Raw genomic sequence first — 25,593 nt, 5'->3', positions numbered from 1 at the left:
TTAAAATCTGTTTATGTAGTTCACATATTGTTGCATATTTAAATTTCTTAAATGTAAAATATTAAATAAAAATAAGACAATATAAACAAGATACAAATTAGTAACATATCACACTCGGGGCTGAATGAAATCAAAAGTGCAAAAAAGGCAATAATATACATATATGTACATATATATGAATAAATGCAAAGTAATACAAAGCAAAAAGCAGTTTAAAACATAATCCCACTCAAACTGTAAATTAATATTAGATTTTTAAGCTTTACTGCTTGTTTATGATTTATGCTATATTTTTTTTAACTAGCATTGTATGTTTTCAAAATTTGCATTAGTTTTGCTTTTCAAATATTAGTGTAAAAAATTTATATATGATTTTGTTTTTACGTATAATAATATTATTTTTGCATGTTCTTTTTTTTTTTGAGGGGGTAGGGTCGCAACATGTTCCTGAAAATAAAACTGAAGGTTTAATCTGCCTTTTGCCTCTAATTTTCTAGTCATTAAGGATCAACACTTCTATGCCATCAAAATTCCTCCTCCTGCACTTCAGTTACTTCCGACTTTGCTTTTATTACAATTGATGTTCTTGAAAGTACTGGTCTAGGGGGAAGATCCTGAAATTGCGGAAAGTTAATTAGAGGTTGCTTATTCACACAGAACAAAGCCATCTTATTTTTTATATTTTACATCTCCCCCCTCAAAACAAGAGATTGGGTGAGCAAAGCATCAGTAGATTAGTGAAGCAAGAAGCATGAGAAAAAGACATCCAGAACATAGCTTACAGGCTTTAACTATGCCCTATCATAAATCATGATCTTTCTCGTATAATTATAAAAAATTTGAATTATATAATTTTACAATGATTTATAAATAATAAACATATAGTCGACAGGACACATGTCCTGTGCATTGGAATTCCAGTAGAAATGTCATCGCAGTGTCTTCGATAACCAATCATCTCTTCAAACTTCCATGTGTAATGGAAATTCATAATGGATATCGAGTATCTGCAAGTCCAAAAGTGCTAACGTCAGTGAAAATGAAGTGTACGACTATCACTTACATATTTAAAAAAAAAAAGTGTTTTAAATCATCAAAGTGTACCTGTGCTTCACAAAAGTGGTATCACTGAAATTGTGGCTACGATTGTGAAAGCGAATTAGTTAGTTAATGCCTGTATCTTCAATATATGTATCTTCTGTATCTTCAATATATCGAATCAGAGATTTGCTTTAAGTGCTTAAAAATGAAATCTAGTGCTTCTTTCGCAGTTATAGGATTCAATTTGCATTTAAAAAAAGTGCCATAAAATTACTTTCGCTTCTGCGTAACTGAATCTACATTGGGAACTGATATTTTTTCCCCTTAATAAATTGGACATTAAAAATTAATACTATGATATGAAAAAATATAATTTAATGATATTAGAAATTCGAATTATAATAATTTAGTAAAGTAAGTAAAGAATTCTTAGATTTTTAATTATTTTTAGAGACAGCTATTGATATAAGTTTTTATATTTTTAAAATTTTGAATACAAATTTTATAATTATTCTAAAAATGAAGTAGATGCAAAAAATAAGTGAAATCAGTATAGATAAGTAATATGAAATTATGGTAAATGCATGTTAAAATGTATGGGTGGTTGTGTGTTAAGTATAGAGTATCATGAGGGTGTACTGGTTTCTAAACAGAGGCCTATAATTACCTCTGTACAGTTGTTCCTTTTACCCTCTTCATATAAGATAATGTTGGAGGCTCTCATTTTTATGTGTTTAAATTTTTTAAATATTATACCTTAAATTAAATTATACCTTTTTTTATCGTGGAATATATTAGTGCAGTTCTCAAAGGCCAGTTACCTTATGCTAGAAATGGGAGGCCTTTTCAAGTGACTGCCTAGGCACCCTGAGCCACCCCCGATTCTCAATAAAAACGAATGTCTGCTATACTGTTTTCGACACGACATATCACACTATGTGTATTACTTCTTGCGTCCTCTCTTTAGATGCAAGTAGGAAGTAACAGCACACACCCGATGGCCCCTAGGTAATACTCCTAACACACCCTCAAAATTTTATTTTTGCTAGGAGAGTCAACTATGGTCAAGAAACTGGCTTGGGTTTTCGCATATTTTCTATACCAGCCATGATCCTCTGACCATAGTTTAGCACAGAAGGGCAGAGAACAAACACACTGGTTAGCTCAAGAGGACAACCCTATTGATGGATATGTTTGTTTAGAAGTATTGCAAGGCCTTTCAGTTTGGTAAAATCAGGAATTGTAAATGAAAGATAATAACGGTGAAACCATAATTTCTGAAACTGTTACTCCTATTATATTTATGGTGTTAAAATATAATTTTTCAGTAAGGAAATTAGTATCATAAATATTTATGTGCGTTGCATAGAATTATAAGTAATGATTATTTAAAAGTTTTATTTTGTGACATTCTGTGATAACAAGAACCTTACCCGAAGAATTATGATTATGTGAACTCTGAAACAAAAAGACTTTTGGACTGAAATGCTGAAAAATTCAATAGGACTCCAAAAATTAAAAATTTATTAAAAAAAATTGATATTTATAAATTATACTTTACAGGCTTCCAAATTTTATGATTTATTATTATTATTTTTTCATTTGCTAGTGCTTTAATGCTTTCTCTTTAAAAAGGCTACGCCTTTTCCTTCTTGAAGGGAGGGGGTAATATGTCAGAAAAATAAAGTATATGTAAAATACTATATTAGCAGCGTAAATTAATTCCCTTTTGTATTCTAAAAATAGTAACCTCTAATTGAACTGCGTCATTTTGAGAAAAATCTATGTCATATGACTCTTACATAAGTCTGATGATGTAAATGAAACTAATACAGCCAATAGTAATTTTAGAGCAATATTAACCATCCAATCAAAATGCTTTCAGAACCAAAACTAACTCGTTTGACTTAAGATTTCATCCTGAACATTATGCACTTTCTATGCTTTGTCTTAAACTGGACTGTAGTTTGTCTGCTCCTTCTTTTTTGCTGCAAATCTGTCAAAAATGTAAGCCTTTTGGAACAGGCACATTGAATGTGCCAACTTGTGTGTAGCCGCAACATGTTACTGAAAATAAAACTGAAGATTTAATCTGCCTTCGCCTCCAATTTTTTAGTCATTATGGATCACCACTTTTACACCATGAAAATTTCTCCTCCTGCTCTTCAGTTACTTCTGACTGTTTTTATTACATATATATATATATATGTCATAAATAATGTCATAAATGCGCAATATGCTTATTTTGCAGCATATTGCGCAAAATGTTTTCTAGACCAAATTGGTCATACAGTATTGTACTAACTACCTTGCTTGATATATGTCATAAATTATATATGTATATATTGCATTTTTGTGATATGTGTTTTCTAATCCATACACACAGAAGAGGAGGAGAAAAAAAGTAGAAAATTTCAAAGAATAAATATCATGATTCATCAGAATTTTCTACATTAAAAACTTAGCCTCAAAAGTTTACTATTCAGATAAAATGATTTGCATTCTTAAACAGACTTCATTTCCTTTAGCATATACTCCCGAAATGATCAAGAATTTTAAAAATATGCCATGAAAAAAAGGGGTTTAAAGCAATTTCAGACTTTCTTGCACTATTTTTATTAAAAATAAATTAACAAACAATAAATAATAATAATAATAAATAATTATAATTTTATTAATAATAATTAATAATAAATATTTATTAAATCTTTCAGAATTGTTTCTCCAAGCAAAGTTAGATTTCCTTCCAATCCATCTATAAAATACATTAAATATTAGTTACCTTTGCAATTTTAAGTACGAACATTCACAGCCACTGCTTACGCAATCATCTGAAATAATTTTCAGTTTTATGCTAACAAATCACACATTTTAACATTCATTTGGAACTTTTCAGTAAAAAAGAGAATAAATACATGATGCCATGCATTAACTTTCTAAAATTATTACCAACTTTAAAAAACCTCAAACAATCAATGATGACGTGCATTATGAAAATTAAAAACATTTCTTTAACATACATAATAATAAATGAAAATGTATACAGCCTTAAAAATTTTACCTTATCCACTGAGTGGCAAGACTGCTTTTATCTGGTCACGAGATTTTTTATGATTTGGTATATATTGGATTATAATTTAAATATTTTGCTTTCTAACTTTAATGATGTAAATAGCGTCTTAATGAATGGAAGTTTATAAAAACAGAAACTAAAATAAGTTGTTTTGAAACTTTACATAATCAAAAATTTAAAAAATAGGTTTTCATGGGCAGATCCAAAAAGCTATGCCACTCGTAGAGTTAAAGCATGTTTAAATAAATGTAAAATAAGCAGCTAACATAGTATGGTACACTTAATACTGTGAAACTTTAAAGGAATAAATTACACCACAAAAACTTCGTATAAAATTAATTTTATTTCAAGGTTTACAATAATTTTTAAATAAATATTGTACATATATATGAATGAGATATTTCATCATCAGTTCACTTTTACAATAATGCAAACACTTTAATCTCAAACATTGACGAATTCGAATATCACAATGCTCCAACATCTGTTCATGAAAACAATAATGCTTTCATATTTGAAATATATACACATTAGCAGCATAATCTAACTATTTTATAACTGAAATATAATGTTTGAAATATAAATACTACATGTACAAACTGCATTTGAGTAAGGGATAAACAAAAGTATTTATCATGATATATTTAAAGTATAACATTCCAATAGTTCTCTCTCTTAAAAAACTGAGCAAAAAGAAAAAAAGGATCCAAGAAACTGCCTTTCCCCCCCATATTTGAAGAAAAGGCCTCATTTAAGACTGGTTGCACTGAATGGCTTGTGAAAATTCTGATTCTTCATCCTGATTATCAGAATCAGAGGAACTTGAGTTGCTGCTAGCAGCATCACCATTCATTTCACTCCACAGGACGGGCTATAAAAGCAATACATATATTTATTTTCTATTTATTAAGAATCACTTAATTTAGGAAAGGGTGGGAACATCAAGAATTTTTTATTGAAAAACTTTAAAAAGGCTAAATGACTGCTAAATGAAATATATTGTAGAATAAACTTCACATAACAGATAAATTTTTAGCCATGATATACAAGTTGTGTTTGGGATTATTCAATGCCTAATTCCTTCAAGGTTTCACTATGACAATGGCACAAATACAAGACTCGGCTCACCATAATGTTAAGTATTCGTGAATTAAATTAACTTGCAAATGAATGCCTCTCATAGAATACGTATTATACATATATATATAAAAGCATCTTCTGATTATTTGTCCAATCCTCCTGAAAAGTCATCATTTATTGGCGACTAATTTTTTACCTAAGAAGTGAAATATAACAGCCATTTTCAAATATGACACTGCATTAAGAATTACATAAAACAGCAACAAATTAACAAAATTGAAAAACACAAGAAACATCCATAATAACCCCCTTTTTTGTTGGTGCTGATCTCCCCACATACACAACAACTTGTTTTAGCTTCAAAAAATATCAGATAATTGCACACTTTAAAAAACATCAAAGGACTGCACAAATTTGGCATTACATATGCTGTTGTTTTTCCAAGAATAGAGCAATCTTCTGTGTTTGCTTAAAAAGAATCAGACCTACAGAAATTTGGCATTGGTGCACAAATTTTGTTCCACAAAATTCAGTTTTTACAAAATACAACTAAATGGAATCCAAATTTTTGCTATTAGGCATAACGCCATATTTCTGAAGAAATGCAATGCTTTCTCTTTCATCAGCCAACAACTCTATACCTCCATTACAAATCCTTATACGAGAGAGAGACCCAATGCTATGAACACAAACACCATTGTCCTGGACATTGTTTTTTGTGCATGCATGCATACCTTGGTTGGCACATAAAAATGATATTTTGGCAACATAGCACATTGCCTGGTGAATTCTTTTCAGGGTTGGGCAGATAATCAGAAAGTACCAAAAGTTTCTTTAAAATATAAATTAAGTTTGCAGATACATTTATAATTAAAAAAAAAAAAAAAAAAAGAGTAAAATGTTCCCCCCCAGAACATTTTAAGTAATTTGCCAACAGCAAATAAACATTTGAAGTCTTATTTAACCACTTCTTTATATACAATTATGTTTGTCTTAGAAAAGGCAGACAAGGAAATGGTAGATATAATTTCAAAAAGCTAATGCTACAGCATATTTGAATACACTTTAATTCTTATAAATCATAGTCACATCTAATTTTTGTTAATTATTCCTTTAAGATCTATACTATTTAAAACAGAAGAGAAACATGCCATTATATAAAATTAGTAACAAAACAATCTTGAGTTTGCAGTTTGGTGTAGATTTATGTCAAGATCTCAATTGATTTTGAGGGCAAACAGATACAGGTCCCTCATAGTCAGAAGTAAAGAAATCTGAAGGACTGGAAAGCAGTGGGAGTAACTGTCGTATTTATACTCCATAGTAAAGTGAACGAGAAGATACAGAGTGTGACACTGAGTGTTCCAAGATAAGTTATGAAACTGACATTAATCAATTCAACAGATGGTTTTTGAATAAAATGAAAGTTTAATGAACTAACCCTTAGCGCTCGGCTGGCTCCATTTGTTCCACAGCTCCTTAGGTTGTGCTGCAGAGCCAAATGTTTTTAGCATGATTACACTTAAGATGCTGCAGTATCATCGGCGTTGGCGATTGCTATCTGTAGTTAAAACATGCTAAGTCTCTGTACTGTTATGATTAAACCATTTTCTGACCTTTTTTATGGTTAGGAACATGGAGAAAAATAATTTTTATGATGAGAATTTACAACTGAGTGGTAGTGAAGACGTGTTTGATTTTCAAGTGTTTATGGCTATTGTGAAAGACAATGTTGATTACAATTCTGACACTTCAAGTAGTGGCTCTGAAATCATACTACCAAAGAGACAACGCATGAGAATTATTGAAAGTGAAGATGAAGACTCGCAGGAAGACTCAATGTGACACTTGCCCTCAAGTAAAGACAGGATGCGCATGGGAAATTGTTTTCAAAGATATCATCACACTATGGTGAATTACAAATTTAAAATTCATCTTTCATTTGCAAGAAGAAAGTGCATATGTATAAAATAAATAAAAATTAAATACATTCAGAAGCACGTGTAATTCTTCTCACTTAAAATAAGACTTCTTTTCACTCATTCTGCTGCAAAAATGTGCCGGACTTACTGGTAGGCAGTGGTACAAAAATGTGTGGAGTGCTAAGGGCTAACATTAAATGAAATTTGGATAAGTTTGTCAGAAGAATACCTGAACTTACTAAAGCAAGCTGCTTGTATTTTACTTCCTTTTCTGACAACATATTTGCAAAAGTCAGATTTTTTACATTATAACAAAATATACACACTGACTTCATGTTGCATATGATAAATGAATTCAGGTTTCTAACACTGTGCCCGACATTAAAAGAATTTGTAATCGATTGTACAACAAAACCAATGAAAACTAAGTATTTTAGTTTTTACATTATTTATTTCCTTTCATTAGTTTGTAGGGATTTATATTTATTTTCACTAACAAGTTAAGCTTTCCTATAAACCTTGATTCCCCAAATTGTCAACACCAAAATATTTAAATTTGGTAGCGCGCATGAAGTAATGCAAATTCTACTTTTTGGAGAAAACGTTTAAATACTGAGAAGGGAAGTTAGAGAGAGTGTGGGCAAGCACTGTACCTTTGTAGCATGAGCTACTGGTTCTGCATTTATTGCTGGTTATAGTGGCATAACAGCTATTACTTTGCTGCCACTTGACTCGGCGCGGTTTTAGGTAACAGGATTATCCGAGCCCTGTAGAATAATTCTACTGCTTGTTAATATCACTAAATTTTTTCAGTTCTTGTTTGTTGAGTTACCGCCTGAGTGAGATGCAGAGTGTTAGCGTCAAGTCAACGCATTGTAAATTTAAAAGAGTTTTAATACAGGGTTCTCTTCACCCTTTTCCTATCTGGTTCCTGCATATACTTCAGTTATCATACCTAAAACTAAAAAAGTAGACATCACAAGTTTTATGTGTTATTATTCATAAAATTAAAAAAATATTTCTTTCACAGGTATGATATAAAATTGGAATAAGTGTTCATTTCATTTATCTAATATTCCTAATATTATTAAAACTAAAAACCCAGATTTACTCTAGCATTCCTTAAAAAAATTTTTAAACTCGGTAAGTTTGGTAGAAACTCATCTAAATACACACTGAAATTTCGAAATATCTATTTATTACCCTGAACTGTTCATTTAAACTTCTCACAAAATTCAGAAACATACAGTTGATGATTTCTTACATGTTTATAATTAAAGATTTCTTTATGAATGAACATTGAACACATACTATGCACTGAACTATGTACATTCAGCTAGTAGAAATCTGTGTAAACTGAAACACTGTGCTCCTTCCATGTACGGGATATTGGTAATATGCAGATATACAATTTTTAGAGCAAATGTTTGTAATCTATACTTTGTATATGTATTTGTAATAAAATATGAATCTTAAATACACACAGCTTGTATTAACATGCACAAAGAGTTGACTGATATCAATCAGAGTTGGCAAGTTTCTTCCACACTGGGAAAATACTGACCAGAAGAAATAAATTTTTGAGCTTATTTTATTCATATGTAACACTGTTATATTACCAATTTAAACATTTTCATTGTTTATACAATTTAATTAGTCTCAGTAGTTTGCTTAGATAATAACCTTTTCTTGATTATATTTGCATACATATATAGTTATATATATGCCTGCATACTATGAGATCTGCTTTCACTTTGGTTTAGATAAGATTCTGAAACTGAATTTCATTTTATGTCAATAACAGGAACTGCAAAATAATTATCTGCAAAGGAAAGATACCGAAACAGAATTGGGGAGAGAACCTGCAGATGTTTAAAAATGTAAATATACACATTTTTTAAGCAATTCTGATAAATAATTTTAAAAAAGCAAATGCAATGAAGCTGTGGACAGAAGGATATGTTTTTGCACTTTCCAAAGAGGAACATTCCCGTTCCATAATTTAACCAAAAATCAACTGCAAGGTTTTTAATACATTTTTAGCAATAAATAAATAAAATAATAAGCCAAAATTTACAACTTTAAGAGGGTTAAAAAATATAATGTTCACCATATTTTATCAGGCAGCTCAATGCAGAACAATTTGTGGAACCCTGAATGAAAACTATTTAGCAGAAGATAAATGAAAATACACTGTGATCCTTGATGAAACATGGGTTTATCTAAATCAAAGAAAAGTCTATTTATTTTGTGGAAAACGAAGAGGAAAAAAACGTACAAAAGCGGTTGCATCAATGCAAAGAAAGTTCTAGTTTATGATAGTCACAAAATCCTCTTACAATAGGAAATTAAAAATAAGAAGAGTGGAAAAAAACATTAAAATCAACTCAACGTAACTACCAAGAGAAAGTTTTACTTATGTTGGAAGTAAAATTTTCTCTTCTGATATTTACAGAAAAAATTCCATTTTTTTATCCCAATTAGTTTCAAAGAGCGAAACTTCATTTAAAAAAAAAAAAAAAAAGAGAGAGAGAGAGAGACACTTTGAAAAAAACCTCTACATTCCTTGAAAAAATGAAGACAGATACAGGTTTTGCACATATACCTTTTCATTGATTTCTGCGAAGTCCCTTGATGTGTTTAATTTGTTGTCTATTGAAAAAGAGTTCTTTCTAAGTATAAACGAATCACAATTGTTGGACTCTGAAAAGCAATGGAAGAGGAATGGAAATTTTATGAAAAGCCCTTCTAGCATGGAAATCACGATGCAGACTGACAGTCCAGAAAACAGGCTATCAGGTCGAACACATAAAAAAACACTCTTTACATTTTAAACATCAAATAAATGGCCCTGAAATCATTCTAAAAATGTGTAAACATTCTCTGTACAAAACTGAAAAAATTGGTTGCATAATAAAAATAAATAAAAGTAAAAACAGCATTTTTTGCTACTGCACACAATGACCAATTTTTTGTCTTGAATGGATGAATTTCAAAGAAGAGAAAAATTGTTTTAATGCAACTGAACTTCAGTCTTCACAGAGGAGAAAGTCAGATGGAATAAACTGATTTTTTACTTCATATTATATACTTGTATTTTATTCATATATAACATTACTATAATACTAACCAACTTAAGTATTTGCATTGCACATATGGACAAGAAAATAATTAAAGTACTATACAAATCTTAAAACAATGTATTATTCCTAAAAACTAATATTTAAATATTAAATTTTAAAAATATTTATAAACCCACGAATTGTAATGACATTTTTTTTAATTGGATCAAACATGATTGAGGAGGCAAAAATTCAATGAAATTGTTAAATCAATAAATGAATGAAAATTTTACCACACTGGATTTTTGGAGAAAAAATAATTTGTATTTTACTGCAAAAATGATAAATCATTTAGTTTAAAATAACTTAAGCCATTATTAATAAATTTACTCTTTTAGCAGGGCCATGGATGCATCTCTGTTCATATCTTTCAGAAGAAACCCGGCCCTGATTGACATAGTTCTCATAAAGATGCACAACTATATTAACTAAATGTTCAAGTGTTTGTTTAACTAAAGTTCAGGCAATCAAATAAAACTGAGTCAAATGATGTTAACTTTTGTGCACATATATTTCAATAAATAGAGAAAAAATCTCCCCACCTTCCACAAAAAAATCAACACTTTACTAATGGGGGATGTGAAAAAACGCTATCCAATTATAAAAAGACAGAATTTCAGTTCATTTCATAAAATTACTTTATGGTCTTCAAAGCTTGAATGTTACATAAATATTTCAAAATTTCATTGCTCCATAATTTTGAAAAATATTTGTCTTAACAAGTTACTTTTCATGAAAGACGGAGCTCCTCTCTGCATTGGAGGTGGAGTTCAGCAATTACTAAGGTAATATTTTATGTTGCATGACGATAAAAGAGCATAATGTGTGAAAATATTCCTAGCAGTTTAATTAACTTGGAAGGATAAAATCATGTAGCATGTATGAAATATCAACACATCAATTATAGTCTGCAGTAGAAAGCATCAGAATCATACTGAATGTATGAGAAAAACACCAGCTATTGTCTATTCTGTAGCAGAAAGCATTGCTGGGTTTTGGTCAAATATAATGGCCAATATATTAAACAAAGCCTTTGACTCTCCTAGAAATAATCTAAAACAGCATATATACCTTTTTTACTTACAGTATTCACATATATCCTTAACTATCAAGATTTTTCACCTATCACATATTTTGAAATACTTTCCCATTATGGCTTTGAATAGCCATAATGGGAAAGTACTGTTTTTGTTCTATGGAGATTTAATGAAAATTAGATTAAGTAACTAAAGGTTTAAATATCAATTCATTTAATTCCTTCTTTATATCTTAATAATTATAGTTACATAAGACATTTGAAATAAGCATTAAATTCTAAATATCTTAAATTAAAACACTTATTTCAAATTCTTGACGTTAGGGGAAGAGCAACATAATTATCCTGGTTAGTGATACATTAAATTGTCTTCCAATCAAATATGCCTAGAAGGGCTGTAAGTATAATCTAAGTAATACATTTCTTAAAAATAGATGAATAAGTAAGAGAATATTACCCTTCTACGAGAACGAGCTCGAGCAAGGTGCTGCATTAAAAACCAAATAGTCTGATCCACAAATGCATCTGGGCATTCCCTTTTCCGATCTTCATCTCGCTCTTTCATATTTGAAATGATGTGCTAGTATTTTTTAGAAGAAAAAAAAATTAATTCAATAAATCAACATTTAAGATCTTTGAAATAAGCATATTTTTTAATACATATAAAGAACTTCATCTTAGTAAATTTCGCACAGAAAATATTGTAAGAAAGAGAAAACAATAATCTATTTTCTCCCCACTTTTTAAATATTTAACTTATTAATTCAGAAGCCTAACAACAAAAATCAGCGTTATATTTTCAAAATTTCTGCAGGACTAGTTTTGATGGTTTTACCAAACCACCATCCTCAGCTGCATAACCACAAATGAACAAGATAGGAAATAATGACTAGATAAGATAAGAAAGCCTGGACAGGAATAAGCAAGTGGCGCCATTTGTTAATGAAACCAGAACTAAAACATAATTTCTTTAGAGGCCGAAGGCAAAGACGGATTGGAATTAGGATCGTTAACTAAAACAGAAAGATTTTTTTGAATGTGAAATGCCTCTAGAGAATCCAATTCTCCAATGGAAGATGTTTTTTGAATAATTTTGGCAGCAGAAAAATTGAAAGTCTGATTTTTGGACCAACAATGTTGAGCAAGAGAGAAGACTTCAGTGTTTCCTTTTTTCTAACATATGCCTCATTAACTGCTTAATTAATAATGTTCAGTGAAAAGCCCCTGTCAATAGCTATTGCTTTTAAATAATTTAGTTCTTCATCAAGGGCTAGTTTGGAGGAGCAAATTTGAAGAGCACGGAAAACATAGTGTTGCGTGTGTACGGGTTCGTTATGAAATGAATGCACAAGTCCGATGAAAAATGAACAAAAATTTATTATTATCACAACAAAAATGCTTAAACTTTCTCAAATTATCATGCAGTATTACAATATCTCACAGTAGTTATCTTTTAACTACTCAAATGTACAATAGAACGTAATTCAAAACAGCTAAAGAACGCTAATCTGCGAATTCGCTATAATCAACAACAGCAGTTTTCTTAACAACAACAAACTAAGCAACTCCTCCAAACTGAGATGTTTTCCTCCTTTTATAAGATTTTAAAATCACGCGCTAGAATTTTCCAGTACTTTCTCGAAATCAAAAAGAGATATTTATTTATTTAATGCACGCGCTCTTGTATTTTCAATTTTCCGACTTAGCTTTCTTTTAATATTTGTCACGCGCTGCACTGCGCGAGAAATAAAACCATTTAATTTATAATTGAACTAACATTAGCTTTTTAAATACCAAATTTGTAACAATAGAAATAAAATGAAGCTAACTTTTGTTTATTCGGATGACATGATTTAAAGTGTGGTGGAAGGCAAACCCATGAAGGTTTACGGTAAACCGAAGTACTGAAGTTGGATGTGTTACGTGTGACCAGAATGTCGAGAAACGGAAGAGAATAGCAAGTCTCAAGTTCAAAAGTGAACTGAATAGCAGGATCAATAGAATTCATTGTTGAAAGAACTTTATTTAAATCATCTTTATTACCTTCAAACAGGGTAAAAGTATCGTCTACGTAGCGGAACCATGTCAGGAAGTTTAAAGTTTTAAACAATTTTGATTCATAATAATGCATGTAGATATCAGCCAAGATGGGAGTGAGGGGGCTTCCCATGGCTAATCCCTCAGTTAGCTCGTAATATTTATTTTGGAAAACAAAATGTGTTTGTTTCAAACAGAGTTGAGTGAGAGAAATTAGCTCATCAATTTCGATGCAAGAGGAATGAAATTCGCGAAGTCTGGTTTCTAGACATCTTAATGCACCCTCAACTGGAACAATGGTTAATAATGATTTTACATCAAAAGAAACCATGAATAAATTTCTAGGAGAAATGTTTTTAACCTTTTTTACAAACTCTATTGAATTTTTTATGGTGTAAATGTTATTGTCTAATAGAGTTGAAAATCTAGAAACTAAATATTTAGCTAATGGATACGAGGCTGTACCTAAATTTGATACAATAGGGCGTAAAGGAATACCATTTTTATGAATTTTGGGAAGAGCATATAATCTGGCACAATTCGCAACAGATGGGATAAGTGAATGTTTTAAGTTGCTTGAAATAATTTGCAAAGATTTGATCACAGTTTTTTTATTTTTGACAAGTCCGAAGGTGAAGGATCTTTAGGGATCGGATTGTATGGTCCTTCGTTTAAGAGTTTAGCGACACCATCAATGTTAAGTGTTTTTATCCATGATGACTATCTGGCCACCTTTGTCGGCCTTTGAAATGATAATATCCGGGTTAGAATGAATTTCACACATTGTAGCTCTTTCTTTCTCTCGCAGTTAGATTTGGTTTCAAAGGTTTATTATTCAATTTCACATTATGAGCGACAAGATGCCTAATCATTTCCTTCTGTGAATCTGAAACTTTACTGCACTTGAAAGCTTTTTCGATACAAGCCAAAATCTTTGGAATTGAGAGTTTACAGGTTTGTGAGAAGTTAAAATTATACTTTAGAATTCTCTCTTGTTCTTCTGAAAGACTAACATTAGAAACATTAACTATAGGCTTGATGTTTACAATGGGAAGATTTTTTGAACTACTTGAACTGAAAGACTTTAAATGAAGTTTTTTGAATTAAACTGCAAGAGTGTTTTTATGACGATTAACTGCATTCTCCGTTCTAGACCAAGACTTTTGTTCAAGGGCAGCGAATTTTGGATATGAATTAGCGAGTTCCAGATGAAGCTTATAGAGTTCATGTTCAATTTTGGACAATGTTCAATCATGTTCAATTTTGGACATCATAAGGAATATGTTGACGTGTATTCCTTATGATGGACTGAAGTAAGGCAAACTTGCAATTTAACAGAATTCTTGAAACGCGACTGGAAGGTTTTTGATTAGATTTGATTTGAATAAAATTGGGGATAAATTTTTTACATTTATATTTAAGTAAAAAGTCAAGATGATTCAGGAATTTTTGTCGTTTCAGACGTAATTTAGTGAAACGATTAACGGATAAAGGCATGATAAACAATGCAGAAAATCCAACTAAATTAACTAAGCAATAATATAAGCACACACAAAACAGCAGAAAAATCCCTCACTGAAATGAATAAAAATCAAAACGTTTGCATACCAAAATGGATGAAATCAGACAAGCAAAGCACAATATCCAAATATACAAAACATAACATAAACAGAACTTCAAAAATACAAATATGTACTTACCGAAACCCTTACAATCACAAAATGGTGGGCACATCACGTGCAAAAAGGAAGCAAAAAATAAGCCGTTTTCGGCTCCGAAATACATACAAACGCAATACGATGAAAACCACGTGGAAAAAAGAAAGCAAAAAATAAGCCTGTTTGGGGCTTCTATAGTTAAGACACAATAACATGCCAAATAAATACTAATTCAGATGTCAAACAACAAAAATTGTCTGACTTCTGTTGCTCGTTTGATTGTTAGAATAGCTTTTTGTTATTCTATTTTATACTAGTAAAATATCAGATTAAAATACACCTGATTTCAATTATATAATTATTAGGTTATGAAAATTTTATTTTATTTCGAATATTTTAAACATAGTGAAAAAATCTCAGAATTTTAAGCTGAACAACTAAATATATTAGGTTCCTTTATAAAGCATTATTCACACAAGTTTTTCCAAAGATAAAACATAAACCATATCATAACTAATAAAATATTATGGCATCGAAATCCCATACATTTATTTTTAAATTTAAAAAAAATCTCGCTAAGCTATCATATACTCAATAGATAAGTAAAATAATACATATTTCACAAAATATGTTTTATAATGCAGTTCATTAATACCAAGAAAGGAGATAAATAAACATAAGCAGTACAAGCAAAAAACAATTCCTTATTAACAACTACATTTCACATAAATAATCAAAACACAGAAATCCTGTAGTGAGATTTAAGATAATGAAATACATTAAGAACTATCAATAAGTGTTATATATGAATGCATCCTTAAGTATTCTAATTAACAAAGCTTAAGTTTAACACTAGCTATAATGTAATTCTTCAGAAATTTTATTCCCAAAAATAACAAAACACATAATTTTTAACATATCACATATCACTTAAATCTTCCTTTTTAAAATTTACCATATACTGTTTTAATTACATACTACATATTTAAATAAAGATGCTTTAATTCAACAGGAATTTAATGACTAAGTGAACTCTTTTCCATTCACTGAATTTAAACCAATTAGGTCCTCTTTCATAGGCATTTAATTTGCACCTCATGAAATAAAATCTTAGTGCAAAAATATGCTACAGAAAGTGAAATGTAATACAATAAATAAACAATTTTTTTAAACTGAATATTTATTTAATATTTTTAATAAAAGATAAATATTAGTATCAGAAATTTAAATTTTCAATGATTTTAAAAATCTTACATTCCTTAAACCTTTCATATCTGGCATTTCTTCACAGGAAGGAACCCATATTTTTATATCATCATCTAAACCACTTGAAGCCAGTACTGGCATATTGGGATTTGGTTCTAAGCAATTCACCTAAAAACATAAAACACAACACATAGTATATAATTCCAATAGGGAAAATGCATCCACATTAACAAAAACAGCAATAATGTGAAAGGAGATTGCATAATAATACCAATGCTATAAAAAAGGAATCCTTGTAACTTGAATAATTTTGATATTAAATATTTTTATACAAAACAAGAGTCAGCAAATCATATCAATCATGCTTTTCTATGCTCCTGGGTTTTGTATATAAATTTTGCAACTTCCCCTTTCCTTCTCTCTCTCTTTTAAGCAGCCTGAAAGTTTCAGATTATAATAGAACATCTAAAGAAATTTACAGCTAATTTCAAAATGTTAAATCACTACATAGTATAAAACAAAGTCGCTTTCTCTGTCCCTATATTCATCCCTATGTATGCTTAAATCTTTAAAACTACGCAACGGATTTTGATGCAGTTTTTTTTTTAATAGATAGAGTGATTGAAGAGGAAGGTTTATATGTATAATAACATCCATTAAATAGTGGAGAAATACTGTTATTTTTGAGATTTCTAATGTGATGTCGTAAATAATTACATTTTTTCCGCTTACATTACAAACGCAGGCTGAACCCTACGAGATTTATCAAAATAATGTACTAAGTATTGTACACATTGAAAAGATCTACAGATTTAAAAATTGCCTGACATAGCATTTGCGGTGGTACTGGCCAGCCAGGGCGGCGGGAGCGTGCCTATAAATAGCGCATCGGAGGCCGCGGTTCTCCTTATAGCACTTTGAATTTAGCAGCGATCAGACGCGTTTATTATTGGAGCTCTCTAGCTTTCAGCGCGACAACGTATCAGTAATTATAAGTAAGTTACGATAAATAATTGTATGATAGTAGTTTTAAAATATAAATGATATTCTATTCTAAGGTTAATTTTTAAATCGCACTTATAGTAATTATAAGTACATACGGTTAGATAAGATTAGATTAAATAAAACCATAATTTATGGATTGGAATTTTCTATTAAGATCTTGCTTAAAATTTAGAGTTAAATCAATTTAATATTAGGGAAATTATTTTCAAAAATCGTAATTTAAGGTGAGGTATGTAAGTTCAGAAAAAGGTTATGAACTGCGATTCATTGTTAAAATATCCATTAATATTTTATACCCGTTCAAAGCCGGAGCGGGTCGCTAGTAAATAGATAAAAATAAAAAAATTATTGGGTTTACTGCCATCTGATTTTCAGCATGCAGATTTCAGTTTCATACCTCAAACAATTTTAGGGTAAACGGTCACATCCACTAGTTTAAAGAATTACATCCCACAGAAATTAATGAACATAAAAAACTTATATTTAAATTGAGCTGTTCAACTCAAATGCTCCAAAAATGTACAAAATGGCAAAAACGAGTGGTAGAAATAAAATTTGCTATGATTTTATATTTATTTTATGGATTTATTATCTATCAAACAAAGAGTAACTATAAGATATGCTTAGAGTCAGTGATTAAAATACCAATTTAATCATAAGTCTGTTTACTCAATTCATTAAATTTAGTGACTGCTTTTCAACATATGTGTCATGAATTGGACTCTAAAGCAAATTAATTTTAACATGTCCCACAGCACAGAACAAATCTGACAACCTACAGAAATCGTGGAATTTGCTGGCTTAACCAGTTCAAGACCAGCGTCACATATGTGCAATGCAATGATTCCACTCTTACCAGCCCAATGTCGCATATACAATGAGCTCCAATCCATCTCTTTAGTCCTGCATCATGTACATGTAGCTTAAAAAATAGAATTTTTTTTTTTTTTTGAATTTTTAAATACCAGTAGATGGTGTTAAACGATAACTTTTTCACATCATTTACATCAGTTAAGTCATGTGGTTTTTGACCTTCATGTATGAGCATCAGTTTCTGTTCTGTGCTTCTGGTTTTGATATATTTATTGGTGTACACAAACTGGGAATCATAGCTCTTTAAATTAAAGAGACACTGACGTGTTGGTTTATTTCATTAGAATTTTTTTTTTTTTTTTTTTTTTTTGTTGTTGTTTTCATTTTTATTCTTTGGGTTTTTCGTTATTAGAATTTAGGGAAATGAATCCAGCTCAATGTTTTTTTCTTTTTCTTTTTCTTTTTTTTTCTTTTCTTTTCTTTTCTTTTTTTTTTTTAAGGATAATCTGGGAAAACACATCTAGTGCTGACTATAGCAGGTGTAATGTTGCCTGACTCCAGTGATGGAAAAACTCAGACCAGTTGTCCTTTTTTTACATTTATTTTAAACCTTAACATAGACTTTCTTGGTTAATTAAAAAGTAACTTTAATAGTATTATTCCAGAAGTAGAAAGATACCAGCTTTTTCAATGTGTGATGCATCTTACTTGCTCGGTGAAAAAAGTAATCATTGTCTTGTATGTCGAGTCTCATTTTAGAAGCAGAATTATTAAATTGGAATTTAATTACATACAGATAATAATTGCTAAATTTTCTTTTACATTTTGTATTTGTAATTTTGTTTTCATTATAGTATTTCGTTTCATGCTAATAGTTACAATTTTAGTATTTTGCATCTTTAATTTATCAAGGTCCTCAAGAGGTTGATGATATAAGGAAAACATTTTCTTTCCAAATGACCTCAACTATAAAATTTCTACAGTAATTTTGAATCGTTCAAGTCTGAAGTTTCTTAAACAAACATAAATAAATACTGAAAACATTCTCTTAAAGGATATAAAAAGTACATTTCCTGATATTAATAATTCTGCATACAGCAAATATCTCATTAGAACAACAACTGTCCAGAAAACTACTGCCAACGTAAGCCAAAATGACATATTAGCATTGCTTATAATGACCACGCTTTTCCAAAGCCGATGCACGGTAAAACAATCCAATCAGTGGGGTTGGAGGATGCTTGAAATAAAATCTTATTATTTCATACAATTACATGCTTAGTTATATTTTTCTAACTGCTCACATTAAACTAAAGTCATCCAGACAGATACACAGTTCGAAACTCAGAAGATCAAAATCGAAAATCAATTCTGAGATAAAATTAATTCTGAGAAGGTGGTTTTCTTAGTGAATATGATTATTGCAACATTCAATACCAATGTTTATTTATGTTCTCAGAGATGCTTGAAATAATGAAACCAGTAGTTCCCTGTTCATTTAAAGGAGGTCATTATGATTGGGTCCACAGATTTTATTATCAAATCACATACTTTTGCTGTATTGTTTCCCAATAAGCAGATTTATTATGCTACACATTTGAAATATATATGATTGTTCTGATTATGGGAAAAATCTTGCTCTTTTTTGCTCAATGTCAGTTTTACATTTTATTTGAATATTACAGGTATTTCATATAATTTTAAACATAATTTTACACTGAATAACCTACTATCAGATAATTATCCTTCATCAAAATATTTTCTTTTGGAAATTACGTTTTTGTACATTTTATGGCTCTTTTAAAAGGTGATCAATTTAAAATTCTTTAGACAGTTTAATTTCAGTGTTAATTTTTCAAATATGAAATGTGGCTGAAAAAGAAATCCAGAAATTCTTCCAGAGATCAGTTTTTCTGAAACTGTTAAATTTTCTAAAATATAAAGAATGATTATTTAATTAATGATTACATATCTGATTCCACAAAAGTATTTTCATGATTGCACAAGGCAGCACTAAAAATTTACACCAGTATAAAATCTGGGAATATTCACAGAATGTAAGATAGTTCAATCGACATACTTTGAAGCATGAAACTGCACTGAAATGGGGGAACTACCTCACACATGATGTCTGGTCCCTTTTGCATAGTTATAACTCTGTTTATTTCTATCATTGTACTGTCTCAAAAATAAGACAGCATGTCTTCGATTATTAACTAAGCTAATGGTCAGACATTTGCTATTAAAGTATTCATTGGTAAAAGTGAAGTCCATCAGCCATTTAGCCATCTCATTACCAGAAACATTGTCCGAAATGTACTTTATAAGATGATCAATTCTATAGCTGGAAGAAGAGAGGCTATACAACTATATATATTTATACCTCCTGCTGAAATTCAAACCCATCATCACTGTGGCAGCCAACTCTCCTACCCTTGTTGAACAGGATGGCTCTTAAAAATATGTTTGGTCTAAAGTATTTTGACAAAGAGAGAAACCCATCTAACCTAACACAGTAAAACAGATACTTGCTTAGGTCAATATAAATTCATTTCCCTCTCAACAAGATCTTTATCCTGCACTTTTTTAAGAAGATAAAATGGCTAATAGTATTAATTTAGAAAATGAATGCAGAAGCAAAATCCAGACTATACAATGTTTAAATCCTCTAAGGAAGAAAGTTCAGAACAAACTTTATACATTCTGATTCACACAGACACACACAGACAAAAAAAAAAAAAAAAAACTTTGCACATTGTACTTTTAATTTTTAAAAATTTCAGATGGCAAAGAAATAGTTTTGAAGCATTTTATATAATATTGGAGATAGTTTATCTTCGAAAAAAATACAAATTACTATTCAAGAGTTTTTTAAATGTATTTAAAAATTGTCTTTATTATTAACAGGTTGAAATGTATTTATTGCAGTAAATATTAATTTAATATGTGTATTAAAATGGATTTTGCATTTAAGTGGGAAACAATTACAAAATTACATTTTCATTCTTTTGAAATTTTAACAGATAACTTTTATTTAATGAAAAAAAATCTTTTTATTTTCCATAATTAAATACAAATGTCTTGCTCCTTTATATAAACGTGCAAGATACTTTTAAACTACTTCAAAAAAGCTCATTTAGACAAATATTTTAATAACGAGACCAACTATAAAACTACTTTCTTCTTTGGACCATCCAAAAAGTTTTGCAGGTTTTCGATGATAAACAATAGCAATATAAAAAAAATTAATTTCATTGAATCACATAAGCACCCTTTTGGTACATGACTTTTAGCCATAATTCTGGGAACTGAAAAATTCCTTTTTTAAAAAAATCATTAGGTTTATTCATAAAAAAAGGTTCAGAACTACTGCTTGACAGTCTCCAAATAAGTGCATTCCAGGCTGCTAAGAGAATTCTGAAGTGATCTGAGAAGATGAAAATCCAAGAAGGCAAGATTTGGTGAATATGGGAAGGGATGCAAAACATCCCACCCACACTCAAATAGTCTTTGTCTGAGATTCATCAAAATGTGCAGCAAAGCACTGTTGTCATGATGTATGGCAACAATTCTGGGTGCTTCATTTCAATTTCTGCTTTTAAAGCTGCAATTTGGGTTTTTTGAATTCTTTACCCAATTTCAAGGCAACAATTTATATTTCATAATTCCTTTGTAATCCCACTCTTTCCTGGATGCAGCCACCCTCTCGATGCTACTAAACAAGATTCTTTTGGCTTACCCCATGAATCACATGCTGAAACTTAAAACAATTCTGCTCTGTTAAAGTATGGGTTACTCATACATCACGAAAACCTACATGTCCAAGCTTCTTAAAATTATCATATACTGTATTTTTTGGAATACTCAGTTTCTCTGATACTTCCTGAAATGTACAATATGGAATTTCAGAGACTGCTTCTTTTAACAGATTTCTGTTTACAGAGGATGTTTGTCCAAAGCAGGAATCATTCTTGAGACTTAAACTTCCATACTTAAATGTCTCAAACCATCTTCAAACTACCTCATCATAATGTCCATATAGAACACAAAATTTATTGGCAATCTAATTAGCCTTTTTTTCCTTCTTAAAACAAAGCATAGTTTGGATAAAATGAACTTTTGAGTTCCCCATTCTTAGCACTGCACCGAAAAAAAAAAAAAAAACTTACACATTAGAATTATGCAACATGAGCAGAGACTACAGTTAAACATCTGTTTTCATCCAGCTTCTATCCCTTACCAGCAGCAACAAGATAAACAAACAAAAATATGTTGTGATCTGGGGGGGGGGGAATTCTCAGATGACCCAATACAAATAAATGTAAAAGAATCCTGAATATTTCTCTTTTTTGTAGAAAGCAGTGGAAGTTATTTCTGCAATCAATTTAAGAATATTTTTATACTAATAAAAGTATTAACTCAGGGTGTCTTTAGCCTAAATCAGATTTACCAATGACGTTCTCCACATCCTAATTCTTTGATAATAGTCAAATAATGAAGTAAAATTATGCAAAATTTTACAACGCTTCTATTACAACATCAAGATATGATATTATGATAGAAAACAAATGGAAATTAAATAATGTTAACAAATAAAAAGATTAATATACATGAAGTAAAGGAAGACAGAACTCAAAATAATACTTTGTACAGTAATAATGTTTGATTAATTATCCATGCTTAATCAGATAACTGCACACTAAATTTTTAAGTAGATTAAACTTATCAGAAATTCTTACCACTCCTCCTTCATCACCATACATATATCTTACAATATGTTCAGATTCTTTCTCCCAAAAGAAGATGAATCCACAGTCACTACCACTCACTATAAATTCACTCTTAGCACCAAAGTAACTAACTCCCTTTACTGAAATAAGAGATTGAATTATCACCATTAAAATGAATGAAATTTTAAAACATTATAAATTCCATTTTATGAATTAATTCTGATGACTTGAGCCTAAAACTTACCACAACTTACCAGTTCTCAAAAGCTTTTTTGCTGTATTCAGTTGTGGTATTTAAAGTATATTAAAGAGATGTAAAAGTAAATACTGTCCTTCTCCAAATAATTTCTTATATTTATGAAGAATAAATCAAAATTCTTAATAGACTGCACTTTAATGCTAAATCCTTCTGAATTAGCAAAGAAAATTAAAATACATTCCCTAAAATATAAATATAACCCACTATTTTAACTTAAACAATGCAGTTTATTAATATGACTTAAAAATGTATTTAGACACACTTCTAAGATACATTAGCAAAAAACGTACTTCCTTTCTCTTCCCTTAAATTCCATAAATGCTTTAAAAATTCTTTTAATCTCTTTTAATCAAAGACAAATCCTATAATTACTTCTTAAGCTATGAAAAGTATTAACTTTAAGAGAAGAACTTTATAACTAATTAACCCTCTGAGCATCACAGGTTTTTGGAGCTGTCACAAAGACCTGTATTTATGCAGAATTTATCAGCTAAATTTATTTCAGTAACAAAAAATCTCAAGATCAGATAAAGCTGGTCACATCGCTTAGAGGGTTAATAGTGTAATGATAAAAAATTAATGAGCTATGGTTAAAAGCATAGCCTATACATAGCAAGGCCTTTCTCATCTGCTCAGAATTTGAATCCTTGGGACTTCAGCAATTTGGGAATTTTCTGAATCTTAGATCATTAGTTTAAATCTAGTAAAATGTCATATAAAAATTATTAAAAATCTGAAATAGCTGTTTACGAAATAATGAAGCATTTATGACCTTAAGGAAATCTAAATCCCCCCCAAATCTCAATATTTATTTATTTATTAAAAATTTCATTTAATGAACATTCATTTGTTTTAATTTTTGTGCTAATACTTTCTTTTTAATTTTATATACAGACATAATTTCTTGGTCAGTTACAAAGTTCAAGTCCTGTACTTACTGTGTCGAGAATTCGAATAAACTGGCAATTGATTTTTTTTTTTTGTTCTTCTCAACAACCTCTCTGTCACTTTCTTTAACACTAGAACTGCGGAGCGAGTCAATTTGACCCAAACAGATGTTTAATTTGTCACCACGCGAAAAGTATTGATTGGAAAAGAAATTCCTTTATGACTTTTAATAATTTAAGATAAACAACTTATCAAATTTGAAAATGTGTAACATAAATAAATTTCTGATTTTAAACACTTATAACTATAACTGAGAAGCGGGTCAGTTTGACCCTTAAGAAATGTTTATGCCTAAATGACGAAAAACAGATGCATTTTCTCGGAAGTAACTGTAAAGTATATCTACCTCACATTAAAATTCCTCAAATGGACTGCACTAGGATAGGGAATAGTGTAGGTTTTCAGTCAAGGTCATGTTTGTTTCTTATGCGGTGGAAAATTACAACTAATATTTTGAAAGACTTTTTGAAGTTGCTTTTATTCTATATTTAGTATAAGGATAGATAAAATGTCACAATGTCGTTCAGGACTGTTCAACACTGTTCAGATAGCTTTAGAATATTTACAACAATTATCTGAAAATGATTCAGAAGATGATGATAATGATGACAATCTTTCGATTTTGAGTAGCAAGGATGAATACCTGCCTGCTAATGAAAAAAATTTGAATTCAGATGAAGAAAATGAAAGTGATGATGACTCTGGCAGTGCCGTAACAATCACTATACCTTATCATCGCAATAATGATAATTTACCAGATAAAAAAGAAAAATAAAAAATTCTAAGAAAAGACGCATGCACTCAAGAAAATCTGAAAAAGAAATCAGCAATAATACTCAAAGTTGGAAATAATGAAGTTGGCAAAGTTGGGACAGTTTGGAATGTCCTACAATTACGGAAAAATTACAAAAAAGAAAATTAAAGCAAAATGTTTTAAAGGAAGTCGGGAGCTCAACACCACATGCTAAATGCAATGTTATAGACAACAGTCCATCAAGTGCCTGGAGACTTTTCATAGATGAATGGTTATTGAAGCATATAAAGAAATGCACTGAAGATGAAGCTTATCGACAGATTCATGAAAATGAATGGAATATAAAAGTAGATCAAATGGATGTTTTTATAGCAATTTTATATGCACGTGGTATACATTGTGCAAAAGGACTTGAAATGCATAGCTTGTGGTTAATGAACTGAGGACCATTGTTTTTCCAAAATACAGTCAAGAGACAAATTTCACGAAATAATGAGATTTTTACTCTTCAATATAAAATCAACGAGATCAAATTGTCTACATTAACTATACACCAGGTCCTGACGGAACTGTAGATGAACAGTGATTTCCTACAAAAGTTAGGTATAGGTTTGCTTAATACATGCCAAAGAAGCCAGATAAATTTGGAATAAAGTTCTGGTTAGCTGCAGATGTCAACTCAAAATATATAATAAATGGATTCCATGTCTTGGAAAAGATAACCAAAATTCATCCAGCATTTCTGCTTCTGAACATGTGGTACTGCAACTATTAAGTCTATGTGAAAACAAAGGTAAAAATGTCACTACAGATAACTTTTTCACAACACTGCAGCTTGCAAGGGCACTGAAATCCAAAGATGTACTTGTAGGAACTCAAGAAGAGAAATATTAGTCTGTAAAAATATCA

The 25,593-nt window shown here is 30.1% G+C and overlaps 1 protein-coding gene across 2 annotated transcripts in view; it reads right to left on the bottom strand.

Moving 5' to 3' along the window:
- Window positions 1-4,438: 4,438 nt before the first annotated feature.
- The window catches only part of LOC118198912 (DDB1- and CUL4-associated factor 8-like), a 102,574-nt gene continuing 81,419 nt past the window's right edge, over window positions 4,439-25,593 (bottom strand). For both annotated transcript variants that reach the window (XM_035370701.2, XM_035370700.2), the window contains exons 9-12: window positions 22,733-22,863; window positions 16,224-16,343; window positions 11,732-11,854; window positions 4,439-4,985 (exon numbers count right to left, since the gene is read on the bottom strand). In XM_035370701.2, coding sequence (XP_035226592.2) covers window positions 4,866-4,985; window positions 11,732-11,854; window positions 16,224-16,343; window positions 22,733-22,863 — 494 coding nt within the window. In that variant the 3' untranslated portion in view covers window positions 4,439-4,865. The remainder of the gene's footprint in view (window positions 4,986-11,731; window positions 11,855-16,223; window positions 16,344-22,732; window positions 22,864-25,593) is intronic.

This window comes from Stegodyphus dumicola, chromosome 2 (assembly GCF_044657685.1).
Source record: "Stegodyphus dumicola isolate Sdum_Otavi_A_Nest chromosome 2, ASM4465768v1".
Taxonomy (NCBI): Eukaryota; Metazoa; Arthropoda; class Arachnida; order Araneae; family Eresidae; genus Stegodyphus; species Stegodyphus dumicola.
This window is presented reverse-complemented; position numbering and strand designations above follow the sequence as displayed.